Consider the following 14936-nt stretch of genomic DNA (forward strand, 5'->3'; position numbering starts at 1 on the left):
AGGAAGAGACCCTGACCCTCCACACCACAAAACTCTGTCCTCACTCCACTACCTTCCAGCTCCTGCCCTGAACCCCAACAACAGACCCCTACTTCAACGGCTGCACCCCCACCCAGGGCCCTGACCCTCCCACCAACACTGAATCCTGTCCTCACCACGCCAACCCCATACCTCAACACTCTGAGCCCCCATGCAGTCCACCAGCCTCTGACCTCACTCTACCACACTCCACCCCACCTTAAGCCAGCGCCACACCAAAACCCTGTTGAGACATCTGCCGCCTACCCGGACCCAGACCACCCCACTACAAACACTGTGCTGAAAGCACCACACTGCCATTGTAACTGCCCTCAGCCAGGCTCAAACCTAGGACCTCTGAAGCTTAGTGCAGGTGCCTCTACAGCTTGAGCTAAAGGGCAGCTGGCTCTCAGTTTAGGCTCTAGAGAACACTTATTTCTTCTCTGTGAACTGGTCTAGGTACCACTACATAGGGTAGTTAACCACACCTAGGTGTGGGGGTTACACAGTCACTCCAGTACCCCCAACTCCCTGTCCTGAGTGCACCCCCGCCACAAAAACCCCTGCCCTCACTTCACCCCACCCCTACCCTCAGCACCACTACTCAAGCCCTCTGTCCCTACCCTCACCGCAACACCCTCTGCCCCATTCTCACACACAAACACCACAGCCCATCCACACGCAAACACTTGCCTACCTTTCTATTTTAGCAAAGCAGAGAAGACTGCAAATATCTGCCAACAAGCACTATGTAATCACTGAATCACTCTCAGGACTTCTATCATATGAACTTTTTCTTCTTCATTTTCCAAAAATACAATCATTTGTAAAAACCATATACATTTTCCTTTTATTTTCCAAATTGAGAGGAAAAAAACCCCAAACCTTACTTCACTTAAATACCTGAGCAATGCCGGGGTCAATTTCATTGTAATAAAATCTTGGCCAATATGCCATAGAACTTCAGGTTGCAATTTAAAGGGAAAAGCAGGTTAAATTTTGTGTCCTAAACTATTTAGTTAATATCATAGACTCTAATATTTTAAGAGTTCCTCTGGAACAAAACAAAACAAATCACATATTTCCCTGCAACATCTGCAACTTAAACCCTGCAGTGCTACTGGTGGAAAAAACACTGCCGCGCCAAATATCGCTCCTCAGGCTTCAGAGAAATAAGAACACACTCCCACAGAGAAAGATAAATCAGATTTTTAAGATTATTGCTGCTGTAATCATGGGACATTTTAGTAACAAGTTAAAAATGGGAAAGTGCCTTAATAATGAATTTAAAAAGAGGGCAAAGTCTCATCTAAACCAAGATGCAGAAAGCAGCTGAATGCAGGGCAGAGTCAGGCTTCCACAACTGCTGAAAATTTTAACCATTTTCCTGAAGGGTTGTTCGGAATGCATTGGTGATTCAGCTAGCGCTATATTAACTGCGGAGTGTATGTGCTTGATTTAAATGTAGCTGATGTTGGAAGTATTACCAGAGGGCGTTCTGTGCCCTCCATGGAGGATCATGGTTTAGTCCACAGAAAGGTGTGATACTCAAGTATGTGCAGTATGGTGTGTACCAATGCACAGTAGTCCTTAGTCCATCTCACAGAGGGTAAGTGCTCGTCACAAAACCCACTACCACAGCTGGTAACAGCTGCTAACATAAGCCCAACCCATGCAGCAGGACCACTGCAAAGGTCCTGGAGGGTGTCCTGCATGAATCCGGTTGCAGAACTGGAGACTTTGTTTCCAATGACAGCATGAAGCCTAGAACTAAACCTGCCATTTGCAAGGCAACCTAGAGGAAGCTTACTTTTACTCTATACCATTTGGGACCTGCTGGGTGGATACAGGAGAGATTGCAGGCCCTGGGGCCACTTCCCTACCAGCCTTCACTAGGGCTGTTTTGTTATGCATTGGTAACATTTACCTGACAATGCTGAAAGTCTCTGGTTTCCCATTCCAATGGGAAGGGAGATTTCCTATGTCCATTTCCTGTCCAGTCTGACAAAGCACTATGGAGGCACAGTGGCAACTGTCTTGTTAGTCTGCCAGCAATCCTTCAGCAATACGTGAGAGGAGAGGCGCCTTAAAATATGCAGAGGTTCCAGAAAGGTATGTGGAGAATAAGCACCTAATGGCCAGTCAAGGAGCCAGCGTTCTCAGTACTGTGACCTGATTTAGTTGTTTCTCATGCATTTCCCTGCAACTCTGCTGCAGTCCAGTTTGCAAAGCGTTTACACAGCTGCTGCCTCTCAGGGAGCTTTCCATTGATCAGAAGGCACAGTCAGTACATTTGATCTGGGGACAGGCACTGTCTGCTTATGTGGTTTGAGCCAGATTTCCTGCTGCTCTTCTGAAGGAATCAAAGGCTTTGTGCAGAGCTGTGTGGCAGAACAAGTTTGAATGGGCTGCGGTCTTCTCCATAAGAGATGCAGAAACATCCTCTGCTCGAAAAAGAAACCAGCAAATCAGTGTCGCTGAAAGGAACTCAGCAGTACCCCCAACTAAGCTCCTTGCATCTGATTTCTCATCTCCGTCTCCCCCATCCCTGGAAGGGCTGGAGTCCTCTCTGATTTCATCTGTCATCTATCTAGCTTTCCGACACCAGCACCCAGAAGTGTAGGGTCTGGACTGGCTAAGCAAAGACCACTATTTAGCCTGCAGAGGCCTAGATGAAAAAAAGAAAATGTCAGGGGTATCAGACTCCTGCTTCCCCTCTACCACCTACAGCACCCCTGGGAGTCTCCAGGTGGCATTCAGCCTACAGAGCTGGGCCTCAGTTCCACCCTGGCTCTACTGTTTAACCAACCAGCAACTGGCTACTATTAAGCCTGAGTTGCTCCCTTTCCCAGAGGTCCAAGCAAGCCCCTCATTGGAGCACGTGCAGAGCCAAAGGGCCACCCCCACCCACCCCAGTGCAGACAAAAACAAGCCAAAGTTCTGTGGTACGTGATAGACCAGGTGTCTGCAACTGAAATCGCGAGAACCATCTTTTTTTCATATAAAGTTACAAAAATCAATCCTTCAAGAGCTGCAATGCACGTGAATATGAGACAGTCCTTAATAAGTAATGGCAAACTGTGCTTTTTATCACCCCATTTTAAGAACAGCATGCACACAATGATTTGTACCAGTTAGAAAGGTAAGTTATCCTCATCTCCAGGCATTATCTACGTAAGCCCCCAAATCCACCCCCCAGTCCCTAGGCTTTACCCCTCATCCCACAAACCCCACCACCCCCAGGCTTAGCCTCTCTGAGCACCAACCCCAAGATTAACTAACCTCAGTGCATAGCTCTGCTGCGGCCTCTCCCCCACCGCTCCCCACCACGGCCACCTCCTCCCTAGCATGGGTCCACAGAGGCAGGCTTGGCCACCCCTCCCCTAGCTCTCCAGCTAGACTTCGGCCCACATGGGGCGGCTCCTTGTCCTGCAGCTTCTGATTGCTCTGCAGCTGCTGCTGCTGCTTAAACAGAATTTATTTTTAAATAAATAAATTCCATTTAAGCAGCAGCTGCTTCTAGAGAAGTCAGCAGCGGCAGGTCTCAGCGCCTCAGGTTGCTGACCCCTGTAATAGACTAAGATTTTTTTGGAGCATAAGAGCCACTTCGTCAAATGCATGCATTCTTATGCTCCAAAAAAAATCTTTTTGCGACCGGGTGCTGGCAAACAGGGTGCGTGCTAACAGGAGGGAGTTTGGAGAGGCTCTCCTGGAGGAGGAGAAGGAAGGAGCAAACTAAAGCACCTTGGGGTAAGTGGCTGCTTATATTTGGAGGTTTTGGGCTTGTGTGTTTGTTTGGAGTTTGGAGTTTGTTTGTTTGGAGTGCTGAGCTGAGTGTTTGTTTGTTTGAAAGGCCGTGTGCTCAGGCAGGCAGGCAGGCAGTTGGAAGCTGATTAGGTTTGAATTGAAACACCGTGTGCTGATTGGCTGAGCTGTAGGCAGAGGGAGGAGCTATCAGGGAGGCCGAGCACTTAAACCCTGCTAGTAAGCGACCAGGGAGCTTTGCGACCGGGTGCTGGCAAACAGGGTGCGTGCTAACAGGAGGGAGTTTGGAGAGGGAGCTTGGAGGGAGCCAGTGACTTCTGTTGCCCTTAAACTAAATCCTTTATAACAACCTCTATCTGAAACATTTAATTAACCCTCATATATAACTAGAGTAGGAAATGGAGGCAGAAGCCCAGCAGCAGAGTGGGGGCTATCCTGTTTATTGTGTCGAGTGCAGTATGTATGACTACCTACCCTGTGGGCGGGTGGCGTATGTGTGCGCTCGATGCAAGGAGCTCCTGGCCCTCAGAGACCGAGTGCGTGCTTTGGAGGCCAGGGTGGCTGAACTGGAGGAGCTAAGGAAGGCAGAGGTGTTTGTGGATGAGACTTTCCGGGACATAGTAGGGCTGTCCCACCTCCAATCTGACAGTCCTGAGGCTGTTACGGAGGATGAAAGGCTCAGGGAAGGAGAGCAGTCAAGGGGAGCAGAGGGAAACCATCCCATAGTTGGGACCCTCCTTCCAGAGGGTGATGTTGTATCCTCTCGTGCCGAGGATACTTCTCCGGGGGAGGGAGCGCCAGCTGTTAGGAAGAAGCAGGTTTTAGTAGTGGGGGATTCGATCATTAGAAATATAGATAGTTGGGTTTGTGATGACCGGGAGAACCGTATGGTGACTTGCCTGCCTGGTGCGAAGGTTGCGGATCTCTCGAGGCATCTAGACAGACTTATGGGCAGTGCTGGGGAGGAGCCGGTCGTCGTGGTACATGTTGGTACCAATGACATAGGGAAGGGTAGAAGAGATGTTCTGGAGGCCAAATTTAGGTTACTAGGAAAGAGACTGAAATCCAGAACATCTTTGGTGGCATTCTCTGAAATGCTTCCAGTTCCACGCGCAGGGCCAGATAGACAGGCAGAACTTCAGAGTCTCAATGCGTGGATGAGACGATGGTGTAGGGAAGAGGGGTTTAGATTTATTAGGAACTGGGGACACTTTTGGGGTAGGGGGAGCCTATACAGGAAGGATGGGCTCCACCTAAATCAAGGTGGATCCAGACTGCTGGCATTAAACATTAAAAAGGACATAGAGCAGTTTTTAAACTAAGAGGTGGGGGAAAGCCGATTGGTGCGGGGGAGCACCTGGATCGGACGGAGACTTCTCTTACACGAGGCTCCATAGACAGGGATTCCCTAGAAGTTAGTCAGATAGGGAACGTGGGAAATAATATATGGGCAAGATCAGATGTGAAACAATCGTACATAAAAAAATCCACCACATCTGTGAAAGGCGGACATATAAATAGTGGTAGTTTTCTAACATGCTTTTACACTAATGCTAGGAGTCTGTCTAATAAGATGGGTGAACTGGAGTACCTCATATCAAAGGAGGAAGTTGACATAATAGGCATCTCAGAAACATGGTGGAATGAGGACAATCAGTGGGACACTATCATACCGGGATATAAATTATATCGGAAAGACAGAACAGGTCGTGCGGGTGGCGGAGTGGTACTATATGTGAAGGATAATATAGAATCAAATGAAGTAAAAATCCTAAAGGAATCAAAATGTTCCATAGAATCATTATGGATAACAATTCATTCCTCTAATATGAATATGGCATTAGGAATATATTACCGACCACCTAACCAGGACAGTGATAGTGATGCTGAAATGTTAAGGGAGATTAGAGAGGCTATCAAAATAAAAAACACAGTAATAATAGGAGATTTCAATTATCCCCATATTGATTGGGTGCATGTCACCTCAGGACGGGATTCAGAGATTAAATTTCTTGATGCCTTAAATGACTGCTTCTTGGAGCAGCTAGTACAGGAACCCACAAGGGGAGAGTCGATTCTCGATCTAGTCTTGACTGGAACGCAGGATCTGGTCCAAGAGGTAACTGTTACTGGACCGCTTGGAAATAGTGACCACAATATAATAACTTTTAATATTCCTGTGTTGGGAAGAACACCGCAGCGGTCAAACACTCTGGCATTTAATTTCAAAAAGGGGAATTACACTAAAATGAGGAAGCTAGTTAAACAGAAACTAAAAGGTAGAGTAATTAAACTAAAATCCCTGGAAGCTGCATGGAAACTGTTTAAAGACACCATACTAGAGGCCCAACTTAAATGTATACCCCAAATAAAAAAACACAGTAAGAGACCTAACAAAGAACCACCATGGCTAAACAGCCATGTTAAAAAGGCAGTGAGAGAGAAAAGGGCAGCTTTTAAAAAGTGGAAGTCAAATCCTAGTGAGGAAAATAGAAAGGAACATAAACACTCCCAAATTAACTGTCATAATGTAGTAAGAAAAGCCAAAAAAGAGTTTGAGGAACAGCTAGCCAAAAATTCAAAAAACAATAGTAAAATGTTTTTTAAATACATTAGAAGCAGGAAGCCTGCTAAAAAAGCAGTGGGGCCCTTGGATGATAAAGATATAGAAGGAGCGATCAAGGAAGACAGTGCCATTGCGGAGCGATTAAATGATTTCTTTGCTTCAGTCTTCACGGCTGAAGATGTTACAGAGGTTCCTAAATCTGAGCCAGCCTTCTTAGGCGACAAATCTGAGGAACTCACTCAGATTGAAGTGACATTAGAGGAGGTTTTGGAATTAATTGATAAGCTGAATAGTAACAAGTCTCCAGGACCAGATGGCATTCACCCAAGGGTTCTGAAAGAACTCAAATGTGAAATTGCGGAGTTATTAACAGTGGTTTGTAACCTATCCTTTAAATCCACTTTGGTACCAAATGACTGGAAGACGGCCAATATAACACCAATATTTAAAAAAGGCTCTAGAGGAGATCCTGGCAATTATAGACCAATAAGTTTAACATCAGTACCAGGTAAATTAGTAGAAACACTAGTAAAGAGTAAAATTGCAAGGCACATAGAAGAGCACGAATTGTTGGGCAAAAGTCAGCATGGTTTCTGCAGAGGGAAGTCGTGTCTGTCTAATCTATTAGAATTCTTTGAAGGGGTTAATAAACATGCGGACAAGGGGCACCCAGTGGACATAATATACCTAGATTTCCAGAAAGCCTTTGACACGGTCCCACACCAAAGGCTTTTATGTAAATTAGGTGGTCATGGGATAGGAGGAAAGGTCCTTTCATGGATCGGGAATTGGTTAAAAGACAGAAAACAAAGGGTTGGAATAAATGGTAAATTTTCACAATGGAGGCGGGTAACTAGTGGTGTTCCCCAGGGCTCAGTCCTGGGACCGATCCTGTTCAACTTGTTCATCAATGATCTAGAAAATGAGGTAAGCAGTGAGGTGGCAAAGTTTGCAGACGACACCAAGTTGTTCAGGACAGTCAAAAGCAAAAGGGATTGTGAAGAACTACAAAAAGATCTCAGCAAACTGAGTGATTGGGCAGCAAAATGGCAAATGAAATTTAATGTGGGTAAGTGTAAGGTAATGCATGTTGGAAAAAATAACCCAAATTACACGTACTACATGATGGGGTCAAATTTAGCTATGACAGATCAGGAAAGGGATCTTGGAGTTATAGTGGATAGTTCTCTGAAGACATCCACGCAGTGTGCAGCGGCAGTTAGTAAGGCAAATAGGATGTTAGGAATTATTAAAAAAGGGATCGATAATAAGACAAAAGATATCATACTTCCCCTATATAAAACTATGGTACGCCCACATCTCGAATACTGCGTGCAGATGTGGTCTCCTCACCTCAAAAAAGATATATTGGCATTAGAAAAGGTTCAGAAAAGGGCGACTAAGATGATTAGGGGCTTGGAAAGGGTCCCATATGGGGAGAGGCTAGAGAGACTGGGACTTTTCAGTTTGGAAAAGAGGCGATTGAGGGGCGATATGATAGAGGTATATAAAATCATGAATGGTGTGGAGAAAGTGAATATAGAAAAATTATTTACCTTTTCCCATAATACAAGAACTAGGGGACACCAAATGAAATTGATGGGTAGTAGGTTCAAAACTAATAAAAGGAAATTTTTCTTCACACAGCGCACAGTCAACCTGTGGAACTCCTTGCCCGAGGAGGCTGTGAAGGCCAGGACTCTATTAGGGTTTAAAAAAGAGCTTGATAAATTTTTGCAGGTCAGGTCCATAAATGGCTATTAGCCAGGGATAAAGTATGGTGCCCTAGCCTTCATAACAAGGGCAAGAGATGGATGGCAGGAGATAAATCACTTGTCTTCTGTTCTCCTTCTCTGGGGCACCTGGCATTGGCCACCGTCGGCAGATGGGATGCTGGGCTTGATGGACCTTTGGTCTGACCCAGTATGGCCATTCTTATGTTCTTCTTATGTTCTTATGCTGATCTATAAAGGTGCCATCGGTCTTGGCATTGTTTTTGCTAACTGAGTTTCTTCAAGGTAACAAATTAATATGCATCTTTTTGAGATTACTTGTGCACTCCCACACACACACACTCTCTCTCTCTCTTCCCCACCCCCACCAGCCCTGGTACCGCAGATCCCCCTCGCACCCAGCCATGTCTAAGGAGCCAGATGCATCTTACAGCCCTGCTAAGATGGGAGTCATAGGAAGGCTACAGAGGTTTGTAGCACAAGGCCACAACTTTTTCAGAACAAAGTCCCAGATCCTCAAGAACTGTGTGACCTGCTTTGCCACAGAGCTCAAGAAATAAGACAAGCTGCTCATTTCTTTTCCTGAAGTTCAAATAGTGAATAATAATAATGACAACCACAAACAGGCTATGAAAGCCTTAATTCAGATTGTTTTGCTCCAATATAAATATTCTGTGAATAGGCAGATGTCCTTTTACCTTTACATGTAATAACAGCCTCTGTTGGAAGGCTGCAGGTGATGTCTCCATAAACCAGCTTCGCTCTGAATGGAAAGGTCTTGCTTTTTGTTTCCACATCATAATTAAAGAGCAGGACATTATGCAAGGAGTTTCTCTGCAAGGTTCCTTCAAGGAAGGCTGAAAAATGTTTCTAAAGGGATGAAGACAAACATAAGCAATAAGCTATGAAAGGGACTTAGAGCAAGGATGGGATATCTCCCAAGAATATACTATTTTATTAACTCTTCAAAACGAGGTCTAAAACTTGATTGATTTGAGATTGGAACCATACTGTACATACATCAAACAATAACCTCACAGTAAAACATCAGAGCTGGCACATTTTTGTTTTGAGTCAGAAAACCTAAAGTTCAGGCTGCCCCAAATCTCTCAACTCTATCCCATGCCATATCCTCAGACATGAATGGTCATCCCTGTAACACATGAGGATTCTGACATTTGTACTCGGCAGAGAGAATGAACATGACAGACTAGGCTTTTGAGGATAACAACTGAATGGTTATTAGCAGAGGGCACTTGTTAAGATAGGAAGATGCTGCAGAAGTGAGCATAAAGGGCAGGTGCAAGGAGGAGGAGAACATGTCTGTTCTGCATACAGAAGATAAAAGAATCAGGGCATTTTAGAGAAAAGACTATGGAGAGATTAGCACACTATATAATGGACAAGTGCTTAGCAGGCAGAGCACAAGACCATACAAGGCTCATGCTGGAAATCTGGAAGAGGTACAAGTTTGAGTCTCAGCTATATAAATGGGCTGTATTGAATAGGGGGTGGAACAGCATTAAAGTTGTTCGTGGGAATCTTAATTCCAAGTTTCCTGACTTGCATTTTTTTCTCTTCAAGTCCTATTCCAGAGAGTTGGTTTTTAGGTGTGTATTTCCAAACTGAATTCTATGTTTGGAAGTTTTGTGCTTTTGGAGTTTCCTTACTCTAAAAATAAAATGTATATGTTTTAATGCAGCATGATAACACATGTAAGATATTCCAGCCATCAAGTGAGTTCATACTTCATGCTAGAACTGACAATGAAACACTTGGAATTGGAACCTTGAATGTAGGATAGACTGCTTAGCAACTCCTTGGGCAGATTCTGACACAACAGTTATCTGCACAGTTTTCATTACATAACAATACTATGCAGGCTCCGATGCCTAGACACTTTAATGAACTTTACAGCCCGACACATATAAAGAATTAAACAAAAGACAGAATTGCATGCGTATTTTTCTCTTTCCCCACAGTGCACATATCTGGAATGTAATATTTGCTTCACATAAGTTTACAAAGAGCTTATATGTTATGTTACCTTATTAATCCCCTTAATGCCCTGTATCTCTCCACATTTGACAGATGTGGAAACCAAGGTAGAACAATTAGACAGCCTACTTGATGGCATATTTCTGTCACAAATGGAATTAAAACTCAGATTCCTGATTCTCACGCCAAACAAACTTGTATCCTTCCTACCCCATATTTACTGTGACTTTACCCACCTCTATTCCAGGGAGCAGGTGGAAAACAATCCCATACCATTTCACTCCCTGTTGATACATATAAAGGTAAAGAATAGCTTAAGGTGGCTATCTGGGCCATCAGTACCTGTAACTGATCTGCCTGGTATTTCCTTCCAGCATAAGCATTCATGTGATCAGACAACACAGTCAGGAAGCGTTTGATGTTGGTCTGTAAGTACTTCTTAGCTATTTGCTCCAAGGGGATGAAAACGGGGATGGAGTGGCGACGAATTTGGACGGGTTGCTGTATGAGGAGGTCCAGGTAGTAGGAATCCAGGTAGGTGCCTTCATAAGCAGTGCTGATGCAGAAACAGACTCCGTGTTTGGTCAATTTCCCACTAATCCCTTGGATACAAAAAGGGGACTTTATTCAGCACCATTCTAGAACATTATTGTGAGGAAGCTTTGCTAAGGGGAACAATTTTCTAAATTTGTGCTTCTGCTACATATGGAATACATGACATATATATAGTCCATAGACAGGGTTCCTAAAAGGATTAAAGGGTTGGAAGAACTAAGAAGCATGAACCCTCGATTTATTTATTATAAGCCTCCCCTCAGCCTTCTAGTGGGTTCAGGATTTTGTGCCCAGTACTCTGGGTTCCCAGCTTCTCACACTGAGCTTCAGTGCTGGGTTCTGGTAGATTTCTGCTCAACTTCCTCACAGCTCCATACACTCTAGCCTGCTGTGGAGGTTGGGCTACTCCAAATCAGTCTTATAATCAGGAGTAGCCTGAGTTCAATGTTGACACAATTGACTGGAGAAAGGCAGCATGCTCTGGCTGCCATAACCAAGGTCTAAGACTCAGTGAACTGATATATACCCATCTGAACAGGTTGGGAACTGCTCCTCTAATCAGATTATCTGCATTGTGGAAAGTCTGGGTTAGTTATATTTCAGTTAGAAAAGGAAAACTGTGGTGAAAAGTCACCCACATTTCATAAGGCTCAGATAGTTAGAAACATTATCTTGCCCTTAAGGGAGGCTCAGCCAGTAAGTTTTCTCTGAGGACAGAGGGTGTTAACGCAGTACGTTGGACAGCTCTTGTGCTCCATGGAGAATCCATAAAGACAAACAGGAACCCAGATTAATTAATATCTTTTAAGTGCAGTTATTCTTCCAGCACCTCCAGACTCCTAATGACTGTTACTTAAAAAGACAATGAAAGTACTATTAATAGCAACAAATCAGCTAGAGATCAAGTTTGCCCATCAAAAACAAGAAACTTACAAAAAAGCAGTGGCTGGGCCCAAGGATACTGACCAGCCTATGTACGAGGGATTGACTAAGGATTGCAGGGCACTAGCCAAAGCTTTACCTGTCAGATGAAAGGCTTGCAGCATGGCCTTTACATTTTCTACTTCCCATGTTAGAAGAGCTTGCTGCCCGGCGGCCACTGCTTGAATGGGCTCCACATTACTGCTGGTGGCCCCTTCCTGCCTGATGAGCTGCAGAAGACAAGCCAAGAAAGAAAAGCAGGTCAGAAATCACAGAAACAGTAAGTATTCACTGTATAAAGGATGGCCAGGCTGCTGCTGAGGACTTGCTCTGCTCAGAGCAGGAGAAGGCAAACTGTTTGGAATACTGTTATGACAGGAAAAGAAAACAGGAGGAGTTCTATGACAGAGGCATTACCGTTTCATTGTAAGAAACTGTACTTCCTCTGTGAGCAGAGGGTTTCCACATGCCAGCACCAAGAAGATATTTTAAATAAGAGAGTGAAGGGTAAAAAAAAAAAAAAAAAAAATCGCTTCAGGTTTTATTACAAAAATCATTTAAATATGTCAAATACAGTCTGGAAGGACAGAAGTGATCAGGGACTTTCTGCCACTTGTATGTGACAAGCACCTCACTCTTACCCCAACTTGCTGCAGATTCACTTTGTTCCTGAGTTCATCTCTTTGAAGTCTCAGCTCCTGGACTCTTGCTCTGAGCTTGGCCAAGTTCTCCTGCTGTCGCTGAGTCTCTTCTTGCTTCAGCGCTAGTTTCCGTGCATGAGCTTCCAGGTTTTCCAGATGGGACAGGACACCTCCAGGAAAGGAAGAGTTAAAGACAGTCTGCAATTATTTATATTTACCTTGGGCAGGATTTAAAATCTATAGATGTCAGTTATTTATGCTGATACATTGAAAGCAACAAAAAAAATTAGTAACTGCACAGGGAGCTCTATGTGGAGCTGTCATCACACGCCCATTCCTTCATCCTTGGGACAGCAGGGCTGCAGAGAGCACTCAGCGTGGCCTTAGGGCTAGTCACACTCAATCCTGGCAAGCTCAAAAGTGCAGGAAAGACTGTTTTCCAGGCCTAGAGACCCTGACTAGGACTGCAGTGATAAGACCACCCTGCTGCTGAATGGTTCCAACCCCAAGCAGGAGCCATTCAGCAGCAGGCTAGGCTCACACACAGCCTTGGTCATGGGTCTCTGCTCTGCCTTCCCAGGATCAGTCTACCTTGCACCCCGATGTCCTGGGCCATCTGGGCAGCCTCCCTTGTAAGTGCTGTCCTAACTCCACTCCACCTCGCTTACTTTCCAGCGAATGTTTTAAAACAAACAAACAAACAAACAAAGTGATACTAGCCACTGAGAAAAATCTTAATCTACAGTCAAAATTGGAAAAAAAATGATTGCATTTCGCTAAGCCTATTTATATTACCCCAGCACAGACCAAAATGGGCACAGGACAGATACATGGAGAGACCCGAATCACTATATATTTCTAAGGAGTAGTGGAAAGAGAAACAACCTACAGTTAAGGATTTTATTTCTCTTATTACACACAAAACTGGATCCTAAATGCCCCTTGATGTAGCCATTGCTAGCTGGCTAATTTTTGAGGTGCTGTAGGTCAGTGGATAGCACACTGAACTGGACCCCAGGAAATGTAGGTTTCCAGACCTGCTGGATAACTGGGCAAGTCACTTCTCACCTCTGCCTGAGTTCTCCTATCTGCAAAATAGGAATAATGATCTTTAACTCCCTTGCAAAGTACTTGGAGAGCTGCAGATGGAAGATGCTACACAAGAGCTTGATATTAATATCATGAAAGAAATGGATCCTGATTTCAAATGGGAATATCACTTTCACCAAGCTGGAAAGCACTTTACAGTAGACCCCCAACTTATGTGGAGGTTGCATTCTTGGCAACCTCTGCTTAAGCTGAATTTTTGCATAATTCGAAAGCAGCGCTGGTCAGCCTCCTGGGAGCAGCAGAGAGCTACCACTTAGGCTCCAGCTCCGCAGTTCACAGGAGACAGGGAACTGACCAACACTCGTCAGTTTCCTGGCTCCCACAGTGAGTGGGGGAGCCATGTGCAGCTTCTCCATGACTTCCCCCAGCTGAGGGAACAGGGGAGAAGCTGCACCACTGCAGCTGCCCACCCAGGGGAGCCGGGCAGGCAGAGAGGCACAGAGTGGCTTCAAGTTGCACTTAACTTGTGTTAACACAAATTAAGCCCAACTCGAAATCACACATTTTGGGAGTTTTCTGCACACTTAATATCCACAGCTTCTGCAGACTATTGCTCCATAGTTTCCTTGCAACTTACCATCTCTCAGGTAAGCTGTTGCTTCTTCCATTGTGAGGTCTAGTTTTTACACAATGCCAACAGTGCGTGATGTGAAATGTGTGATCTGCGTGGCAGGTACTTTCCCTATGGAATTACACTGCAAAGACACTAGGGATCAGGCTTATTTGTTCTGTAAACAAAAGATCATTCTTCTCCACTTTAGGGTTATCAACTGAAAGAATTAGATAGTACAATGTTTCCAGCCCATGAAAATCCCTGCTCTTCCTCAAACAGGGAAGTGAGGAACAGGAAAAGAAAAGCCACTTTCACAAATACCGGTTGCATGAAAATGGTTTGGAGCAGCCCTCACCCCCAATGACCTTGTTGAAGCAAGTGCTCACTGGACCCTGGGAGGGGTCGTGGTGTTTGGAAGGAGAGAGGGACTGGGGGCCAGAAGCCTGTTTGGGGAGAGGTTCTGGTAGGATTAGGAGCAGGAACAAGTACACCTCCTCCCCGACTGAGGGGCGGGGGCGGGGCAGGACTCCCGGGTTCCGCTCCCGGGCCGGGGCGGGCGGGGGGGGGGGGGCAGGACTCCCGGGTTCCGCTCCCGGGCCGGGGCGGGCGGGCAGGACTCCCGGGTTCCGCTCCCGGGCCGGGCCGGGCGGGGGGGGGGCAGGACTCCCGGGTTCCGCTCCCGGGCCGGGGCGGGCGGGCAGGACTCCCGGGTTCCGCTCCCGGGCCGGGGCGGGCGGGCGGGCAGGACTCCCGGGTTCCGCTCCCGGGCCGGGGCGGGCGGGGGGAGAGGGGGGGCAGGACTCCCGGGTTCCGGTCCCGGGCCGGGGCGGGCGGGGGGGGCAGGACTCCCGGGTTCCGCTCCCGGGCCGGGGCGGGGGGGGCGGGCAGGACTCCTGTTGGGAGACTGAGGACGGACCCGCGGGAGGGAGAGGTGCCACGAGCCGAGATTCCCGGCGCGAGGCGCTCAGCCGTACCCAGGGCCCCGCCCGGCACTCTGGGAACGGACAGCAGCTCAGAACTCACCGCAGGCCCCACAGAGACCAGCTCTAGATCCCGCGTTCAAACCTCCCGCCCCG

The 14936-nt window shown here is 46.2% G+C and overlaps 1 protein-coding gene across 1 annotated transcript; it reads right to left on the minus strand.

Annotated features, from left to right (window-relative positions):
- Positions 1 to 908: 908 nt before the first annotated feature.
- Positions 909 to 14935, minus strand: CENPO (centromere protein O). Its single transcript, XM_074989032.1, has 7 exons — positions 14884 to 14935; positions 13885 to 14002; positions 12198 to 12367; positions 11657 to 11786; positions 10423 to 10682; positions 8781 to 8952; positions 909 to 2462 (listed from the first exon to the last, which is right to left on the minus strand). Exons 2-7 carry the CDS (start codon positions 13913 to 13915, stop codon positions 2338 to 2340), a joined length of 888 nt encoding a protein of 295 aa, XP_074845133.1. The 5' UTR covers positions 13916 to 14002; positions 14884 to 14935; the 3' UTR covers positions 909 to 2337.
- Between the last annotated feature and the right edge of the window lies 1 nt (position 14936).

The sequence above is a fragment of the Carettochelys insculpta genome, chromosome 3 (assembly GCF_033958435.1).
Source record: "Carettochelys insculpta isolate YL-2023 chromosome 3, ASM3395843v1, whole genome shotgun sequence".
NCBI lineage: Eukaryota > Metazoa > Chordata > Testudines > Carettochelyidae > Carettochelys > Carettochelys insculpta.